This window comes from Cervus elaphus, chromosome 20 (genome assembly GCF_910594005.1).
Source record: "Cervus elaphus chromosome 20, mCerEla1.1, whole genome shotgun sequence".
Lineage (NCBI taxonomy): Eukaryota > Metazoa > Chordata > Mammalia > Artiodactyla > Cervidae > Cervus > Cervus elaphus.
Window position 1 is genome coordinate 108,203,497 of NC_057834.1, and position 19,058 is coordinate 108,222,554.

The following is a 19,058-nucleotide window of genomic DNA, read 5'->3' on the forward strand; positions in this document are numbered from 1 at the left end:
GTTCATTAACAGATTAGATTTTAAAATCCTTTTATGAAAATGTAAGATGCTTACTCCTTGGAAGGAAAGTTATGACCAACCTAGATAGCATATTAAAAAGCAGAGACATTATTTTGCCAACAAAGGTCCGTCTGGTCAAGGCTATGGTTTTTCCAGTGGTCATGTATGGATGTGAGAGTTGGACTGTGAAGAAAGCTGAGAGCCGAAAAATTGATGCTTTTGAACTGTGGTGTTGGAGAAGACTCTTGAGAGCCCCTTGGACTGCAAGGAGATCCAACCAGTCCATCCTAAAGGAGATCAGCCCTGGGTGTTCATTGAAACGACTGATGCTGAAGCTGAAACTCCGGTACTTTGGCCACCTCATGCGAAGAGTTGACTCACTGGAAAAGACCCTGATGCTGGGAGGGGTTGAGGGCAGGAGGAGAAGGGGATGACAGAGGATGAGATGGCTGGATGGCATCACCGACTCAATGGACATGAGTTTGAGTAAACTCCGAGAGTTGGTGGTGGACAGGGAGGCCTGGCATGCTGCAATTCATGGGGTCACAAAGAGTCGGACACGACCGAGCGACTGAACTGAACTGAACTAAAAAAGTTTTAATTTGCATGAAAGATTTCTGCCCTCAACATATGTTCTTAATATCCATCATACTTTTGGGAGTGGGATTATTGTGAATGTTGTATAGTGGAAAGGGCGAGGGAGGAGGATGCTTTACCATATTGTTTTGATTTTTTTTTTAAAGCTATGAGCATATTCTACTTTTATTAAAATGATAATGGTAAATATTTTTAAGAAATGTAATGACATAAAGGTAATTTTAAAATAATGTCCTCAAAAAAAAATAAAATAATGTCCTCATTACTAAGCTTATGTTGTGCTTTTGTTAATTTTGGTTTTAGGCCTGTGTGGACGTCAGAGCCAGTTCAGTGTTTTGGCAGCAGATGGAATTTGCAGAAAGCCTCCACGGTCATCCCAAGTTGCCAGAATGGTTATCTACACACCCTTCTCATGGCAATCGAGCTGAGCACTTGGATAGGCTCATTCCTCAGGTGAGCTAACTCTACATAAGGCAAGACTTTATTGTTACTGTATCATTTATTTTTAATACTGTTGCTTGTTGTGCCTAGAAAAAGAGCACTACCCTGTCAACCATTTTTATTATCATCAGTTTTCAAAGGATTTCACTGAAAAGTAAAAAATCCTGCTAGTCCACAAGTCCTGGTGAATAAATTGGTATGTATAGTTGACTTTTCATGATAGTCAAGGTTTAGCATATTTAGTATCATACTGTTTAATTTTAACTGATTTGGTGAAAGTCTAAAAGTCAAAGTATGTTTTTCATCATACTGATCATAATCTTAGTGATTTAAGCTTATCATTAAAAATACCAGTTAATGAATTGTGTGAAATTTTTGGTTGAGTATTAATTCCAGTAGTGATGCTGGAATTTGGTTTTTTTTTTAGGAAAAAAACCCCTTCAGGTTAGTTTGCTTTCTGGTTATTTCTCTTAAAAGACAGAATAAAGTATGTGCTATGTGCTCTTTTTTTTTTCTTTGAAGAATTCATTAATAGATCAAGTTGAAACAGCTTTCTCCCAAGTAGTATTCACTCTCTTCTAAAAATCTGTTGATTTAACATATTCAGAATGTTTTCTGTGCTTTCCACATAGGTACAAAATGAATGTCAGTCATCTCTAAGGCAGGCTGCGTGCTCTCTTCTGTCTCACTTGCTTAAAAGCAGAATATTCGTTACCAATTTAAGAATTAGTCTTGGGTTAATTGCTAAAGGGATAACACAACAGATTCAGATATATTATAGAAGTCTCTTTAAATATGACTTCAAATTCAGAAGAACAAAACATTGAGTACCCATTATAAGAAAGATGCAAAAGAAATAATACATCATCTTGATATTTTAAGATGCTAAAATAAGTAAAAAATGATTCTTAATATAATAAGGAATATTATTTATCATAAGAAAAGTAGAATACAATGGTATACATTGTGAAAGAAGAATAACCTTATTACTTGGTGTAATAATAATAACCTTATTTTGGGGTAAGCTTCTTATTTGGGGTAAGAAACTACAACAAGATTCATTCATTTATTCATGTGATCAACATTTATTAATATTCATTGCTAACGTACCGTTCTGTGTTGTATTGTGCCAGGGAGTGAGCAAGGAACAAAACAGCCTCTGGTTTTCTTAGAGCTAACATTCTAGTTAAGGAATGCAAATAATAAGCAAGCAAACAAACGTACATATAGTATGTCAAGCAGCTAGAAGCACATTGCAGAAAAACAAAGCGGATGAAAGGTGGGAGAGAGGCCTGGGCAACAGAAGGTATACTAGTCAATGTTCATTTGCCAAAGAAGAACTTAATACACAGAATCTGGAAAGAAGCAGGGCAGCAAGTCCTGTGGATATCTGGAGGAAGAGTCTTCTAGGCTGAGGAAGCAGCAAAAGCCCAGGACCAGAAGTGAGACTGTGCTTGTTTGGTACATTCAAGGAATAGCAAGACGCTGGGGCTGAATGGAGTCAGGGAGGGGAGAATGTTTGAGGTGTGAGGGGTCTTCTAAACCACTGTAAGCTCTTGATTCTTATTTCAAGTGATATGGGAAGCTAAGCAAGGCTTTGAGCAGAGGAGGCTTGATCTGGCTCAAGTGTTTTATAGTGATCACTGGGTCTCTTTTGTGGACTATAGGGGAGCAAGGGTGGAATCAGGAAGCCTATTTAAGAGGCTCTTGCAGTAATCCTGGTAAGATTATGGAGGCAGAAGAGCAGGAGAGAAATGGTCAGATTTTAGATGTATTTTGAAAAGAATGATGACTGGATTTGTTGATTTTTTGAGCTTACTTTATGCCTTTTATGAGCACTGGGTCAGCCAGACACAGGTTATTGAGACCTATCCTAAATACATTTCATTTATACTCTTAACTTTAAGGAAAAATACGTGAGAAATAAAGGGCAGTGAAATTTTCTTGATATAATATGTAGTAGTTATTCACCTTAAAAAACAACATGGGACTGGGACAGTCAGTTTCATAAGTAACTGATTTGTATTGAAGAGCACTGACTCTGAGTCTCAGTGGCACCCCAGACCCAGGAACCTCATTCTACCCTGGGAGTGACTTAATCTATCTCTAAATCCATAATAACCATATGGTTTTCTCTAAGAATTTCCTTTGCTTTTTATTTTTGCTTAATGAAATTCTAAAAATACATGGTTTGCTTAAATTGGATAATGAGTTCTACCTAACTTTTATCTGAAGCCTGTCCTAAATTCCAGGTTTTTGTTTCATCATCAGATAACTAAGGATCTTTAAAGAAGTAGTAAATGTTCTTTAGAGAAGTCTTTAAAATAGTAATGGATTGAGTAGTGAGTACGACAAAAAAATGGTTGGAGAAACAGATATGTTATTTGGAAGCCAGTGACGAAGAAAAAAATTAAGAGATATTTTTCTTCTAAAAATAAACTATTCTAGTTCAGAAGCTTAATTTAAAAACCTCATATAATTTCTTGTATTTTTTCCCCCCAAGTGATTAAATTCAATTTGAAGGTAATAAAACTCTACTACAATATTGGGAGTAGTTTAGTGGTTGAAGTGAAACTGATAGTACAAGAGTATATTGTTAATTAGAATACATAACCATAATTCAGAGATTGGAATTCCCTACTATCATAGGTCTAATTTCTGTAATGAAAGAAAACGATTCCTCAGGCAATATATGGAATTATGTGAGTCTGTGTCCTCTTAGAGACTACCTTTTTTGGGTTAGATTTTCTTTAAGGTTTCTTTCCTACTAAAGTGAGGACAGTGTTGGGTTCCACCTAAAGCTCCAGTCCTTTGACATTTCAGACGTGATGTACATCTAAAGGGTGGTTGGGAATATTGCACCAGTGTGCAGAGGTGTCTCCGTCAGAGTTGAGGATTTCAAAATCACCAGGAAATGGAGGTAGCTGAAGTGGTGAGAGTGAGTTCGTTCACTTAGGCAGTAAGCAAAGGAAATGCTCTTGGACGCTTAGCAGTATTAGGTAGAGTCCATGTTTAATTGGTAGGAGGATGAGCCTGTAGTAGATTAGGTTCGTAGGAAAAGACCAAGAAAGTCAGGAAAATGAGGTTCTTTGGTCCTCTGAGAATACAAATCTTGGTAACTTTGATGTTTTAAAATTTAAGTTATTAAAGATTGTATATTTTTTAAAATTGTTTTCCTGTAGATCATTACAGAAGTGTATTGTCTTACCATAGCATATTAATGTTTAAGATGTTTTAAATCCATATTTGATGCATTTTTCAACAAATATTTATTGATTACCTCTTACATGCTAGATTGTGGGTATTGTAGGTGTTGTGAACAAAATAGACAAAACCTCCTGCCCTCAGGAAGTTTATTTGGCAGTAAAGGGTGAGAGACAGTGAATAGAATAAATCAGTAATATACAGAATAAATCACCAATATGTTGCATGTTAGTCAGTACTAAGTGTAAGGGAGGGAAATAAAGAAGGAGGAATTGTGTATTATCTTGGGCTGCCATAACAAAATCCATAGACTTGGTAGCTTAAGCAACAGAAATTAATTTCTTCACAGATTTGAAGGCTAAAAGTACAAGATCAGGGTTCTGCCTTAAGCAGCAGAAATACACTTTTCTCAATTCTGAGGGCTGGAAGTTCAACAGTAAGGTTCTGGCCGGTTCAGTTTCTGGTGAGGCCTCTCTTCGAGTCTTGTATGTAGCCATCTTCTCGCTGTGTGCCGTGTGGTATAGAAAGAGTGATTGCTTTTTGTGTCTCTTCCTCTGCTTAGAAGGCACTGTTCCATCACAGGGTCATACCCTCATGACCTCATCTAAGCATTACCTCCCAGAGGCCCCGTCGCTAAGTACCATCACACTGGGAATTGCTTCAACATAACGCATTCCAGGATGACACAGCTCATTTCCCAGCAGACAGGTAATGTGTGAGCAGAGGTGGTCATGGCTGCTGGAGAAGCTGTTTGAAATCGGGTTGGGTCAGAGAAGGTGTCCCTGGGAAGGAAGGTATTGGAAGGAAGCCTTGAAATAAGGGAAAGAGTGAGCCGTGCAGCTTCCTGGGAGGAGAAGCCGTCCAGGCGGAGGGAATAGTAAGTACAAGTCCTTGAGCAGGAGTGAGCCAGCTATATTTGAGGACCAGCAAAGAAACCAATGTAGCCGCTTGGGGTTAAGCAACAGAAGGTGGAGGGAGCAGGTTTTATAGGCCCACACACAAAAAAGGGCTAGATTTTACTCAGAGGTAGAGCAGCAGTGGGGCCTTCCCTGGTGGCTCAGTGATACAGAATCTGCCTACAGTGCAGGAGTTGTAGGGGACTTGGGGTCCATCCCTGGGTCAGAAAGATCCCCTGGAGGAGGGCATGGCAACGCCCTCCAGTATTCTTGCCCGGAGAATCCCATGGACTGAGGAGCCTGGGGGGCTACAGTCCATAGCATCACAGAGCCTGACCTGACTGCAGAGCGCCTCAGTGGAGTGTTCTGAGCTGAGGACTAGAGGAGCAGCAGGATCTGTGTTGTATTTGAAGAGTGTGATCTACAGCTCCTACAAGACAGTATAATCATGTAATTTTGGAGTGCTTTAGTTTAGTATATTGTTCAGAAAATAAGCCAGATCCTTTTTTTGTTTTGTTTCTAAATCAAGCCTCCAAACTGGAAAAAAATATCCTTGCTTTTTTAAAAAATGTGAATTCTGAGATAATGCATGTATAAATGCCTAGTTAAATATAGTCCTGTGATCCACTAGTATTTAAAAAGGATAAAGAAAGAGTTATAGTAATGATATTATTTGTAGTTAATGATACGGTATGTTATAATTTTATTTACTTGAAATAATCAGTTAAATTTAGGAAACACATATTCCACATATTCCGTTACCATAACAACTTGGGTGAAAAATTGAAGAACAGATGTTATATCAACCTGTTGATGTTTAATAGTATGACAATTTTTAAATTATATTCAAATTTTAAATTTATATATACCATACATAGTCCTTGAAAAAGATACCTTATTTAATTTTTTTCTGTTAAGTATCATTATACTATATGAATAGATGTTAATAAGAAAAATTGTATAATAACCTGGGGTTGAAACTTACTTGAAGGATTTATTTTACAACTGAAAGCATTTATACTAAATTTTTTATATTTCTTCTCTCACCAACTCTCTGTCATTCATTCCTTGGCATGGGGAAGGGGATAGAGAATAATAGAGTATATAGGGAAAGCATTTAATTTGGAATTACTAGTTGTCTGGGGTTATGTTATTATAATCATAATTTTAAATAGGATTTATTTTTTAATACTCTTAGAACTTTCAATGTCAGCTTTATTTGTAAACTGTTTTTTAAATCTAGAGTTTCAAATTTACTACATTTAATTTTTAGGTATGAGAATCACTCAGTGGCAGACCATAAATGCATTCATTTTAATCTCATTATATTTCAAATTCTTTAAACTTTCAGGAAGCTGGGGGTTTTAACTCATGTATAAATCATTCTTACGTATTTATAATTGGACAAAGTAAATGCATAAATCATTAATATTATACATCTCATAAGGAGAAAATATGAGAGTGTTTAACATTGAAGTGAAATGTCGTTGTTGGCCAATGTACACAAACATACACTGTTCACCTTACAGAATTTCATTTTGTCTGACATGAAGAGTGTTGGGGAAAAGGCAAATATCATAGCAGCTACTGTAATTGAATTGGCCTCTGAATCATATAAAACCAGTAAGCCTGACAGTACCATTGTCTAAAACCTTAAAAAAATATTATGGTGCATTTGATGTGTATCTACTTGAGGCTGAAATGAATGGGCTATTAGAAAAAAATTGCTTTTAGGAGGAAAGAGGAGAAAAGTAATGATATTTTTAGAAAAACATGTTTAAAAAATGGAGGTGATTTTTTTTTTTCCCCCTTGAAATGTCTTGGTTTCTGTTTTCAAAGGAGGCTTTTAACCTAACCATGAGACTTCTTTGGCGTTAATTTTTTATCTGTTCTTTTTCCTTTTTCTTTTTTGAACTTAGTTTATTTTTATGCATAAGTAATTGCTGTTTTACTTGATATGTAGTACCAGATATAGTTCATTTCCTTTTCTGTGGACAAGTATCATTTACAGTGTTTTAAGTTTTCTACAACTTACAGTGTGGTAAAATAGCTCTAAGGCCACGAAAGACAGAGATAATACCCAAGGATGCACTTGATAGGACACCAAATGATCTTTTACTACCCATTTCAAATTTTTTCACAGTTTCTCTCTGTCTTTGTTTCCTATTGTCTTCTGCTAATCTTTCAAGTAGACACCAGATCAGATCATCCTGTCAGACTAATAAAAAACAAATTTTTGATTACTTTTAAGTAGCCACACATTGTACTGTGTTTTCTGTTGTATTTTCTGTTCCTTGAAGTGGTAACCTACTGTTCTCATTATTTCCTGTTAAATTTGTTTCTAGTGAGTTTTTGCACTGAGGTTATTGATACGAAAATTTCAGATCTTTTGAAAAGTATATGCTCACCTTCAGAAATTAAGGAAGAGAGTTGGAAATTCAGAGAGTGTAAAGGGACTGATTTCATTTTTCAGGAAAAACATTTAAACCTCTCATGAGCCATGAGCCATTTAGAATTAAAAGATATTGATGTAAAATCAAGGTTGAAGTTATAGAAGTGTAAAAATGACGAAAGTGAAGATAGAAAAAAAGGTTGCTTTTTTTTAAAGAAAAGATTTTTAGTTTTATTTTTGATGGTAAAAATGTTAAAACATATATGAAGATAGAGAATAATTTAAATAATTTAGTGAACCCCCATTTTCACTCACATTCAGTAGTATTAACTTTCTATACATTTGCTTCATTTGCCCCTTCTCTTACTTCTTTCCCCTGAAGTATTTTAATGCAAAACTTATACATGAGGGCTTTCCCTCCTAAATCTTCAATATGCATTTTAGACAGTAGTAGTGTTTTCTTCTGTAATCATACCACCATCATAGCTAAGAAGATTAAGTAATTTCCCCTTAAATATCCTTTGTATACTCAAATATGGTCCCAAAATATAGTTCTATCATTAGTTTATTCAAATCATGATCCAGCAAATCCGTATAGCATCTCCCTGCTTTGTCCCTTAAGTCTCTGATTTTAGAACAGTCTCCCTGCCCTTTGTTTGTTTTTAAACATGTTATTGATGTGTTGAATAAATCTAGACCCACATCCTAGATTTATCTGATCGCTTCTTTGTGGCCTTGACCAGCTTCTTTCTCTGTATGCTTATAAGTGGAAGTTAACTTTTGGCAAGAATATTTTATAGGTGGTGCAGTTATACTTCATATGGCTTCACATCAGGAGTCTCTTAATCTGTCTGCTGCAAGTTCAGTGATGTCACATTTGATCAGAGGGTTTGGAGGGTGATAGCATAACCCCTCCTTTGGGAATGTGGTTTTCCCCCTCATAGCCAGCAAGTGACTGTGAGGTGGTGATATGGCACTCTGCCAAAGATCCAGTTCTTTAGTAACCTGAGAAATGTCTTTAATTGAAGAAATATCCTCTTCTCTCTCAAAAGGCTAAGTTGATTGTGTCTTCAGAAAGTGAAAGTGTTAGTCGTCTCAGTCGTGTTCGACTCTTTGCGACTTTATGGATTGGAGCCCACCAGGCTCCTCTGTCCATGGAATTCTCTAGGCAAGAATACAAGAGTGGGTAGCCATTCCCTTCTCCACGGCATATTCCCAACTTAGGGATCAAACCCAGGACTCCTGCACTGCAGGCAGATTCTTTACTGTCTGAGCCAGCAGGGAAGCCCTGTGTGTCTTTAGGAGGAATCTATCTATGTAGAACAGTGAAGAAGGAACTCAGACCAGCCAAGTCAGCTCTAATGGAACAAAAGATGTTGCAGGCACAGTTTTCTCCTAGTTAAGAGTAGATTTAAGATGTAGGTAAGCGAGGTTTTTTTTTTAAAAATCACAATGATGATGAGTGCGTAAGAGTTGAAAGGAAGGTTGGTCACAGATAATTGTATTGATATTTAATAAATAGGTAGTGTCTGAGAGCCCTCAACTAATAATACCACGAAGATCTTCATCTCAACTAAATCCAGCATTAACGACAAAACCCAAAGCCCCCCAAATGCCCATTTTCCTCAAATAAGCTTTAAATAATAGAAAAACTAAAAAAACAAAACCAAATCTCAGGCTAATTTTAAAAATTCACTTCATCAGAGATGCTTCCTTTGTGGCTCAAGTGGTAAATAATCTGCCTGCCAATGCAGAAGAACTTGGGTTTGATCCCTGGGGCAGGAAGATCCCCTAGAGGAGGAAATGGCAACCCACTCCAGTATTCTTGCCTGGGGAGTGATGGACAGGAGTCTGGAGTGCAACAGTCCATGGGGTCACAAAAGAGTTGGACACAACTTAGCTACTGAGTATATACAGAGGCAAAGCTGCATGATGAGGCTGATTTAGCTACATTGAAAGTGACAGGAAGAAGAATGACTTTACAAATGTAAGACACACCCACTTTAAGAAGTTACTTCACTTGTGAGTACTACAGAGTAGCTATTGCAAAGAGCAGAATTGATGCTCCAGAGCAAAGACTTATTGATGCTTGGAGATAGAGCAACATACATAGCACAACCAAATTAAAACATCCGAAGCTAAAAAAAGTGTTTAAAAAAATGGAAGCATATTGAAGATACAAGGAAATCCAAGCTGCATGTAACAGTGATAAGGGTCATTTGTTTTGTCTTTTGACAAGACAAAAGACCTTTCTTTGACTTGTTTCTATGTCACATTTTTAATTTAGATGACATTTCTCAGGATGAGTTTTTAGAAGAATCCCAGAGCATCATGCAGGAGAAACCTGACATGAATATACCTATATACATGCATTTATCAAATGTTTGCCCTTCATCACAAAGATAGGCTTTTACAAGATGCTGTGGTATAAAGAAAAATTTTAAAAACACTTAAGAGACTTTGGATCTTATTTTTCAGAGTTTGGAGAAGTGTAAGAGTTTAAAGGGGAATGGAACAAAACCAACCAAACAAAAACCAATGGAATGAATACGTTTTGCTATGGTATCTAGCCAAACCAACTTTTCTTGCTTTTAAGATGGTGTGTGCTCAGTCACTCAGGCATGTCTGACTCTTTCTGACTCCATAGACTGTAGCCTACCAGGCTCCTCTGTCCATGGAATTTTCCAGGCAAGAATACTCGAGTGGGTTGTCGTTTCCTACTCCATGGGATCTTCCTGATCCAGGGATCGAATTCACGTGTCCTGCTTTGACAGACCAATTCTCTACCACTTCTCTACTTGGGAAACCCCTTTTATGATGAAAGATCGCTTAATAAATGAAACACATACAACAAAGTGTCAGTGAAGTACTCAGTAGCAGGAATGAACTTTCCAAATCCACTGATGCTTCAGAATTAGATAAAATATATAGGTTAGCTTGCTATTTAGCAACATATAGGATTGAGATTATAGCTTGCACCCTTCTCTTAGAAAACCAAAGATCACATAAAGGAATTAACAGAGAATTGAGTTGAACAGTACAAAAATAAGATTTAATGGACATCAGAAACTAAATGCTTGGAAATGAATGTTTATTTTCTTCTTGCGGGCGTGCGTGCTCAGTTGCTTCATTGCGTCCAATTCTTTGCGACCCTATGGACTCTAGTCTCCCAGGCTCCTCTGTCCATGGGGTTCTTCAGGCAAGAATACTGCACTGGGTAGCCATTCCCTTCTCCAGAGGATCTTCTCAACCCAGGGATCAAACCTGGGTCTCCTGTATTACAGGTGGATTCTTTGTCATCTGAGCCCTGGTGGCTTCCCAGGTGGGCGCTAGTAGTAAGGAGCCTGCCTGCCAATACAAGAGACAAAAAGAGATGCGGGTTTGATCCCTGGGTCAGGAAGATCCCCTGGAGAAGGAAACTGAGATAGCAGTCTCTCCTGGATGTTTAATGAATGTTTTATGTATTTGTGTGGAGATCACGCCTCCTTCCCTCTTGGCCTAAGAAAAGGAAACTTTCTCCTTCCCTCCCTCCATTATAAGATACTTTAATGGTAAGTATTTAACACTGAGCCCAGGATTTCAAAGTAGTTCATATCATAACACCAATTTAGATAAAACACCTGGCACAGTGCAAGACACATAGAAAATGAATGGTAAATGTTAGTTTCTTTCACTCCTAGTGGGAATCTTTAGGCTAGCTAATCCCATATTTAATGCTAGGTCTTCCATGGGATTCTTTGAACTGTATATTCTTGTTATGTGAATGCATTCCTGCTTTCTCTTAGGCTGTAAAAACTCTTAAGAATGTTTTTCCTATGACATTTATCATAATGATTTATTCATAGCTTGTGTTCTATAAATGTTTGTTTAAAATTCAGTATGCATTTATTAAATACTATTATGTGCAGTGCATGGAGTTAAATACAGAAAACAAAGTAAGGGAAAAAGCATATTCTAGTTATATAGTAGGAACGCCTTGCTTACGTTAAAAGAGAGGAAGGCATATTTAATAAGATAGATTTGAATTTATAAAAAATAAGAGGTGTTGATACCACAAAGCATAATAAAATAAATGTGGAAAGGAAAGTGAAAAAAAGAATGTTTCACCAACATATGTGATAAAAATCTTACTATGCAAAAGAGATGAAGACTTGATGAAAATATATGTGGTCTGTAACAGGATTCTGCTTGATAGGTAGAGGAGAAAAACAGTTGATGTGTGAAGAAATACTAATATAAGCCTTTATGAAGTATATATAGTTTTTCTAGCAGTTAAGGAAATGTAGCTCAGATGTTGCCGAAGTACATTTTATTCAGTAAAAGATTACTCAAGAAACGTAATGTGCAAAAAAAAGAAAAAAAGAAAGAAAAACCACATTACTACATGTAATGCAGAAGTAAGAAAACAACAACAGCAGAGGGTTCTAACTCCTTTTTCCTAAACCTTTTTGCTTTTCCCTGTGCGGTGCTAAGTGGCTTCCGTCACACCCGACTCTCTGAGGCCCCGGAGACTGCAGCCCCCAGGCTCCTCCGTCCGTGAGATTCTCCAGGCAAGAACACTGGAGTGGGTTGCCACGCCCTTCTCCAGGAGATCTTCCCAATCCAGGGACTGAACCTCGTCTCTTAACGTCGCCTGCATTGGCAGACAGGTTCTTTACCACTGGTGCCACCTGGGGTTGCTTCCATGCCAGCTTTTGAAAAAGATAGATTTGTTTTTAAGACAGATCTTAGGTTCATAGCAAAATTGAATGGAAGGTACAATTTCCCATCTACCTCTTGCTTCCATGTGGGCACATCCTCCCCCTCAATCAAAATCCTGCACCAGAATGGTACATTTGTTACAGTAGATGAACCTACATCGCCACCATTATTATGGCCCAAGTCCATGGTTTACATTAGCATTCACTCTTAGTTGTAGATTTGGTGGTGTTTTGACAAATGTATAATGGCACATATTTATCCTTATAGTACTACATAGTGTAGGTTTCATTACCCTAAAAATACTCTTTGCTCTGTCTGTTCATTCTTGTCTCCTTTCTACCCCCTAACAAACAAGGATCTTTTTAGTGTCTCCATAGTTTTGCATTTTTCTGAATGTCATGTATGTAACTGGAATCACACACTATGTAGCCTTTACAGATTGGCTTTTTTTTTTTCCTCTTAAAAACACACATTTAAGGTTTCTCCATGGCTTTTTATGGCTTGAAAATTTTTCTTATTAGTGCTGAATAATATTCTGTTGTCTGCTTGTAACACAGATAATTTATGCGTTTACCTACCAAAGGACATCCTGGTTGCTTCCAAGTTTTGGCAGTTAAAAGTAAATAAACAACTACTAGGCAGTGTTTTGTTTCCTGCCAGTCACTTAACCTCTCTAGGGTTCAGTTTTCTTTGGAAAATTTAATGCATGATTTCTAAGAATTCTGAGGTTTGAAATTATGTGGTTATCTAGATAGAAATCATGCAGTCTTACATGGATTAGGTCAGATGTGATTGTATGCTGATGACATTATAAGGTGATAAACCCTTCCTGGTGAAAGCAATCTGGTCCTATATCACAAAAATTACACTCTGTTCTTATGCTTTTGATCAGATGATTTTATTTTGGGGAATTTTCCTTCCCAACTGGAGGTTAGAAAATAGCATCTTTTTTTTTTTTTTTAACAAAGATTTTCATAGCAGGGTAATTTATAAAAGCCACATAAAACAAAACTATGGGAACTATTCACAAGCCCAGTAATGGGGAAATGCTTGAGGGCAGGGATCCTGACTGTTCTGATTCAGGGGTACCTAGCACTTTACTCAGTAGTGTGTTCTAAGTTTCTGTTGAAGGCAAAAGTATTGACTAGGGTAAGGGAAAGAGAAGAGCTTGTACTGAACATAAAAGACTACTGGAGATGGTATTCTCTTCTCTTTGTTTGCTTTTTCACATCTCTCATTGTTAAACTCAGCTGTACCACCTGTTACCTGCTGAACCCCACACTTGGGCCTTTGCTGACACCCGGGAAGGCCTTGGGCGTGTGATGTAGCAGCCGTGACAGAATGGCTTCTCACTTGGGAAAGAACATCAGCCTGGTTGTAAAGGCGTTAAAGCAAGAGTAGTATGTCCCAGTTTTGCCAGGACAGTCTCAGTTTGTGCCTGGTGTCTTGGTGTAAATCTTACTTTAATAGCATTTCCTTTCACTCTCAAAGGTATCCTTGTTTGGACAGTAGGTCACCATTTGACTGAGGGTCTGAATTTCTGTTTACTTTAGTGCTGTAGCTGGGAAACGTTGTTTTTCTTTTTTCAGTTCAGTTTAACAAACATTTACTTAACACTGAGTACATATTACATTGTCGTATTGTGGGATACAAAGAAAATTCAGACAAGACCTCTGTCACCAAAGAATTTCACTTCAGTGCTTTTTACTCTTTATTTTGGTAACTCACAGCCTCATTCAGAGTCAGAGTCCTAGACCCAAGCTCTTGCCCTGGCCTCAGCCATTTAAAAAGACCCTCTTCTGACTTGCCTCTGGTTGTAAGCCCTCCTCTCCTGTGAGACCTAAGGGAATAGTCCCTTTTAAGAACCTATGCTGTCATCACAAGGCAGTCTGGTATTTGGAATAATGGAATTCCTCACCCAGATCCTCTGGAGCCTGTTTCCAGGGCCTGCGTGCACCTCTTCCCTTGGACACACGCACACAATTCCCTCCTTGTGCCAGGTGGGCGGTGACGGGAGAAGGGAGTGGACAGCTGGCCAGTGGCAGCAGCCAGGGTAGGCTCCCTGCAGCCTTACGGTGAAATTCAAGGTTGCTAGTTTTGTGTTTGGCCATCAGCATCATTTTGATTGTCTTTTCCTCAAAGTAGAACAGAACATTTTTTGTGTAGTCATTTTAGATATTTAAATATATGGTGTCTGAGCCTCTGTTTGCATTCTTGGCATGGACCCCACAGATGTCAGAAGCAGGTACACTCAGAGTAAGACCGAGATCCCTTCCCTGACCCGTGAGATCCCACACGCTCTGCGCCTGCCACATACCCACTCTGCTGCAGCTGGCCTGGCTTCCTCATCTCAGGTTCTGGCACTCACTGCCGCATTTTGGAATTATCTTCTTCTGGATACCTGAATTACTTCTTCCCTCAGGTCCTGTCCTTTAGGTCTTCCGTCCACCCTCCTGATCATTATTTTATCAGTGAGACCTAGTGAAATGTTCAGTTCAGTTGCTCAGTCATGTCCGACTCTTTGCAACCCCATGGACTGCAGCACGCCAGGCCTCCCTGTCCATCACCAACTCCCGGAGTTTACTCAAACTCATCTCCATCGAGTCAGTGATGCCGTCCAGCCATCTCATCTTCTGTCGTCCCCTTCTCCTCCTGCCTTCAACCTTTCCCAGCGTCAGAGTTTTTTCCAGTGAGTCAGATCTTTGCATCAGGTGGCCAAAGTATTGGAGTTTCAGCTTCGGCATCAGTTCTTCCAGTGAACATTCAGGACTGATTTCCTTTAGGATCTCCTTGCAGTCCAAAGGACTCTCAAGAGTCTTCAACACCACAGTTGAAAATCATCAATTCTTCGGCACTCAGCTTTTTTTTTTATAGTCTACTTTCATATCCATACATGACTGGAAAAACCATAGCCTTGACCAGACGGACCTTTGCGGGCAAAGTAATGTCTCTGCTTTTTAATATGCTGTCTAGGTTGGTCATAACTTTTCTTCCAAGGAGCAAGCATCGTTTAATTTCATGGCTGCCATCACCATCTGCAGTGATTTTGGAGCGCTCCAAAATAAAGTCTGTCACTGTTTCCATTGTTTCCCCATCTATTTGCCATCATGAAGTGATGGGACTGGATGCCATGATCTTAGTTTTCTGAATGGTGAGTTTTAAGCCAGCTTTTTCACTCTCTCTTTCACTTTCATCAAGAGGCTCTTTAGTTCTTGTTCGCTTTCTGCCATAAGAGTGGCGTCATCTGCATATCTGAGGTAATTGATATTTCTCCCAGCAATCTTGGTTCCAGCTTATGCTTCATCCAGGCCAGCATTTCGCTTGATGTACTCTGCATATAACTTAAATAAGTAGGGTGACAATATATAGCCTTGAGGAACTCCTTTCCCGATTTAGAACCAGTCTGTTGTTCCATATCCAGTTCTAACTGTTGCTTCTTGACCTGCATACAGATTTCTTAGGAGATAGGTAAGGTGGTCTGGTATTCCCATCTCTTTTCAGAATTTTCCAGTTTCTTGTGACCCACACAGTCAAAGGCTTTGTTGCAGTCAATAAAACAGAAGTAGAAGGTTTTCTGGAACTCTCTTGTTTTTTCTATGATCCAACAGATGTTGGCAATTTGATCTCTGGTTCCTCTGCCTTTTCTAAATCCAGATTGAACATCTGGAAGTTCACAGTTCACGTATTGCTGAAGCCTGGCTTGGAGAATTTTGAGCTTTACTTTACTAGGGTGTGAGATGAGTGCAATTGTGCAGTACTTTGAGCATTCTTTGGTATTGCCTTTCTTTGGGATTGGAATGAAAACTGACCTTTTCCAGTCCTGTGGCCACTGCTGAGTTTTCCAGATTTGCTGGCATACTGAGTATAGCACTTTCACAGCATCATCTTTTAGGATTTGAAATAACTCAACTGGAATTCCATCACCTCCACTAGTTTTGTTCATAGTGATGCTTCCTAAGGCCCATTTGACTTCGCATTCCATGATGTCTGGCTCTAGGTAAGTGATCACACCATCGTAGTTATCTGGGTCATGAAGATCTTTTTTGTATAGTTCTTCTGTGTATTCTTGCCACCTCTTGTTAATATCTTCTTCTGTTAGGTCCATACCATTTCTGTCCTTTATTGTGCCCATGTTTGTATGAAATGTTCCCTTGGTGTCTCTTATTTTCTTGAAGAGCTCTCTAATCTTTCCCATTCTATTGTTTTCCTCTGTTTCTTTGCATTGATCAGTGAGGAAGGCTTTCTTATCTGTCCTTGCTATTCTTCAGAACTCTGCATTCAAATGGGTATATCTTTCCTTTTCTCCTTTGCCTTTAGCTTCTCTCCTTTTCTCAGCTATTTGTAAGGCCTCCTTAGACAACCGTTTTGCCGTTTTGTATTTCTTTTTCTTGGAAATGGTCTTGATCATTGCCTCCTGTACAATGTCATGAACATCTGTCCATAGTTCTTCAGGCACTCTGTCTATCAGATCTAATTCCTTGAATCTGTTTGTCACTTCCACTGTATAACTGGAAGTGATTTGATTTAGGTCATACCTGCATGGTCCAGTGGTTTTCCCTACTTTCTTCAATTTAAGTCTGAATTTTGCAATATGGAGTTCTGAGGCACAGTCAGCTCCCAATCTTTTTTTTTGCTGACTGTAGAGAGCTTCTCCATCTTTGGCTGCAAAGAATATAATCAATCTGATTTCATTATTGACTATCTTGTGATGTTCATGTGTAGAGTCATCTCTTGTGTTGTTGGAAGAGGGTGTTTGCTATGACCAGTGCATTCTCTTGGCAAAACTCTGTTAGCCTTTGCCCTGCTTCGTTCTGTACGCCAAGGCCAAATCTGCCTGTTACTCCAGGTGTTTCTTCACTTCCTACTTTCACATTCCAGTCCCCTATAATGAAAAGGACATATTTTTGGGGTATTATTTCTAGGTCTGTTAGGTCTTCATTGAACCGTTCAACTTCAGCTTCTTCAGCATTAGTGCTTGGGGCATAGACTTGGATTACTGTGATATTGAATGGTTTGCCTTGGAAACGAACAGAGACCATTCTGTCATTTCTGAGATTGCACCCAAGCACTGCATTTTGAACTCTTTCATTGACTATGAGGCCTAGTCCGTTTCCTCTAAGGGATTGTTGCTTCTAAGGGATTCTTCTAAGGGGTTCTCAAGTCCCCTTCCCTGCTTCTCTTCCCTTAATGTGCAGCGTTATCCAAGATTTAGAAGCGGTAAAAGACTGAACTGATTTTTCCCCTCAGATATGTTTCTTTCAAAATCCCTTAAGAATCAAGACTTTCTTCTCTTAAAAAATTTCTATTTTAGTTTTCATGTTTTAAGGTCATCCATGTACCCGCTTTAAAGAAGCCCATAGTTCTCTGAGGCTAGTATGTGAAGCAGCAGTCTCCCTATCCTGCTTCCAGTTTCAAGGGTAACTGCAACTCTATAAAGTGGTTCTTTCAGTACCACTGAAACATGCTTATATGGCTACTTAACTTTTTGGTGTTGGGTATTATATGTTCGTTTCTCCCCACGGAGGATGAGAATTAAGCTCCCCCTGACTATGCATACATAGGCATGAATACAGCTCTCCCCCTTTTGGTTAGATAAAGATAGATTTTTTTAAACCCTGTATACACTAATCACAGCTGAGCCATGTGGTATACTACGTTTACTTTTCTTTTCCCTGCAGCATTTTATTTTCCCTGGAGTTAAAAGGTGTCGTGATTTTGACTTGCTTACTTGTCTAGGTTATTAGCATCATTTCCACCCCAGACTGTCCCACTTATGTATATCTTCTTTCATTGTGTTCACATCTATTTTTGTTTTTTTCTTTTTTCCTCTTGAAAAAAATCTGAGTCTTAAGATCTTTTTGACCTGAATATTATTCTCAGGATTGACTCGAGTTTGACAAATCATAGAGATACCTTCAAGAAGCCTTGTTTATCCCCAACAGGACAGTGGGCAGTCATTGCAGATACAGTTGTTCTTTGCAAATACCTTATTTTTGAATAAATCATGTAAATATGACTATTTACTATGAATTTACATATGTTCACTTTTGCATGTTGTATTTAAGATCCTTTTATTGCAGAAATACAAAATGTATTCTTATTTTTCACTGTTTTAATAAATTTTTATGTGTATATATATTTTGTGTTGTATTCTTTCTTTATAGGCTCTCAAAATTAGAGAGACCTGTAATTGCCCACCACTTTCTGGACCAGACCCTCGATTACTATTCAAACTCAGCATGAAGAATTTTCTTGAAGCAGAGAAAGAAGACCTAAATATCACTGTTAAACAGAAAACGGATACTCTTCCCATCCAAAACCAGAAGCAAATACCATTAACATGTATAGTGGACAAAAGAACTGGCAGCTGAATTAAAATTTATGAGACACAGGATACATGAAGAATGCAGCAGTCCTTATCATTTTCATGTTATTTTTTAAAAATGATGTTTGAAAGGAAAAAAATGGATACTCAGGGTCAAATCATGTATATTACAGGTATTATCTAAATTCCTACACTAGGTATTTATTTTTCGTGAAATATTGATGTATTTAATCAATTTAAAAATACCTTCAATGAGGAAAATGCCACAGAATAAATTTATATTACATATTTTACTCTGTCTTATACTTTTGATTTGGGGGGAAAACCTCTAGAGGATGGAAAATCAGAATATCAGAACGTGAAGTAATTGTTATCATCTAGAGGGTTCCAGCTGAGTCCAAACTGAATTTAAGAGTCTGGGTGGTTATCAATGAACTAGGGAACTGATAGTCTGAAATATGCAGAAATTGGTTTGCATTAGGACTGCAATTATGTGGAATAG

The 19,058-nt window shown here is 38.2% G+C and overlaps 1 protein-coding gene across 6 annotated transcripts in view; it reads left to right on the forward strand.

Annotated features, from left to right (window-relative positions):
- OMA1 (OMA1 zinc metallopeptidase) overlaps positions 1–18,849 on the forward strand; it is a 59,551-nt gene extending 40,702 nt beyond the window's left edge. For 4 of the 6 annotated variants that reach the window (XM_043877717.1, XM_043877720.1, XM_043877718.1 and 1 more), the window contains exons 8-9: positions 901–1,050; positions 18,396–18,849. In XM_043877717.1, coding sequence (XP_043733652.1) covers positions 901–1,050; positions 18,396–18,602 — 357 coding nt within the window. In that variant the 3' untranslated portion in view covers positions 18,603–18,849. Of the gene's footprint in view, positions 1–900; positions 1,051–1,128; positions 1,235–4,804; positions 4,951–18,395 lie in introns of all 6 variants that reach the window. The other 2 variants (XR_006335839.1, XM_043877721.1) reach the window with 2 other exon arrangements.
- The last annotated feature ends 209 nt before the right edge of the window (positions 18,850–19,058 follow it).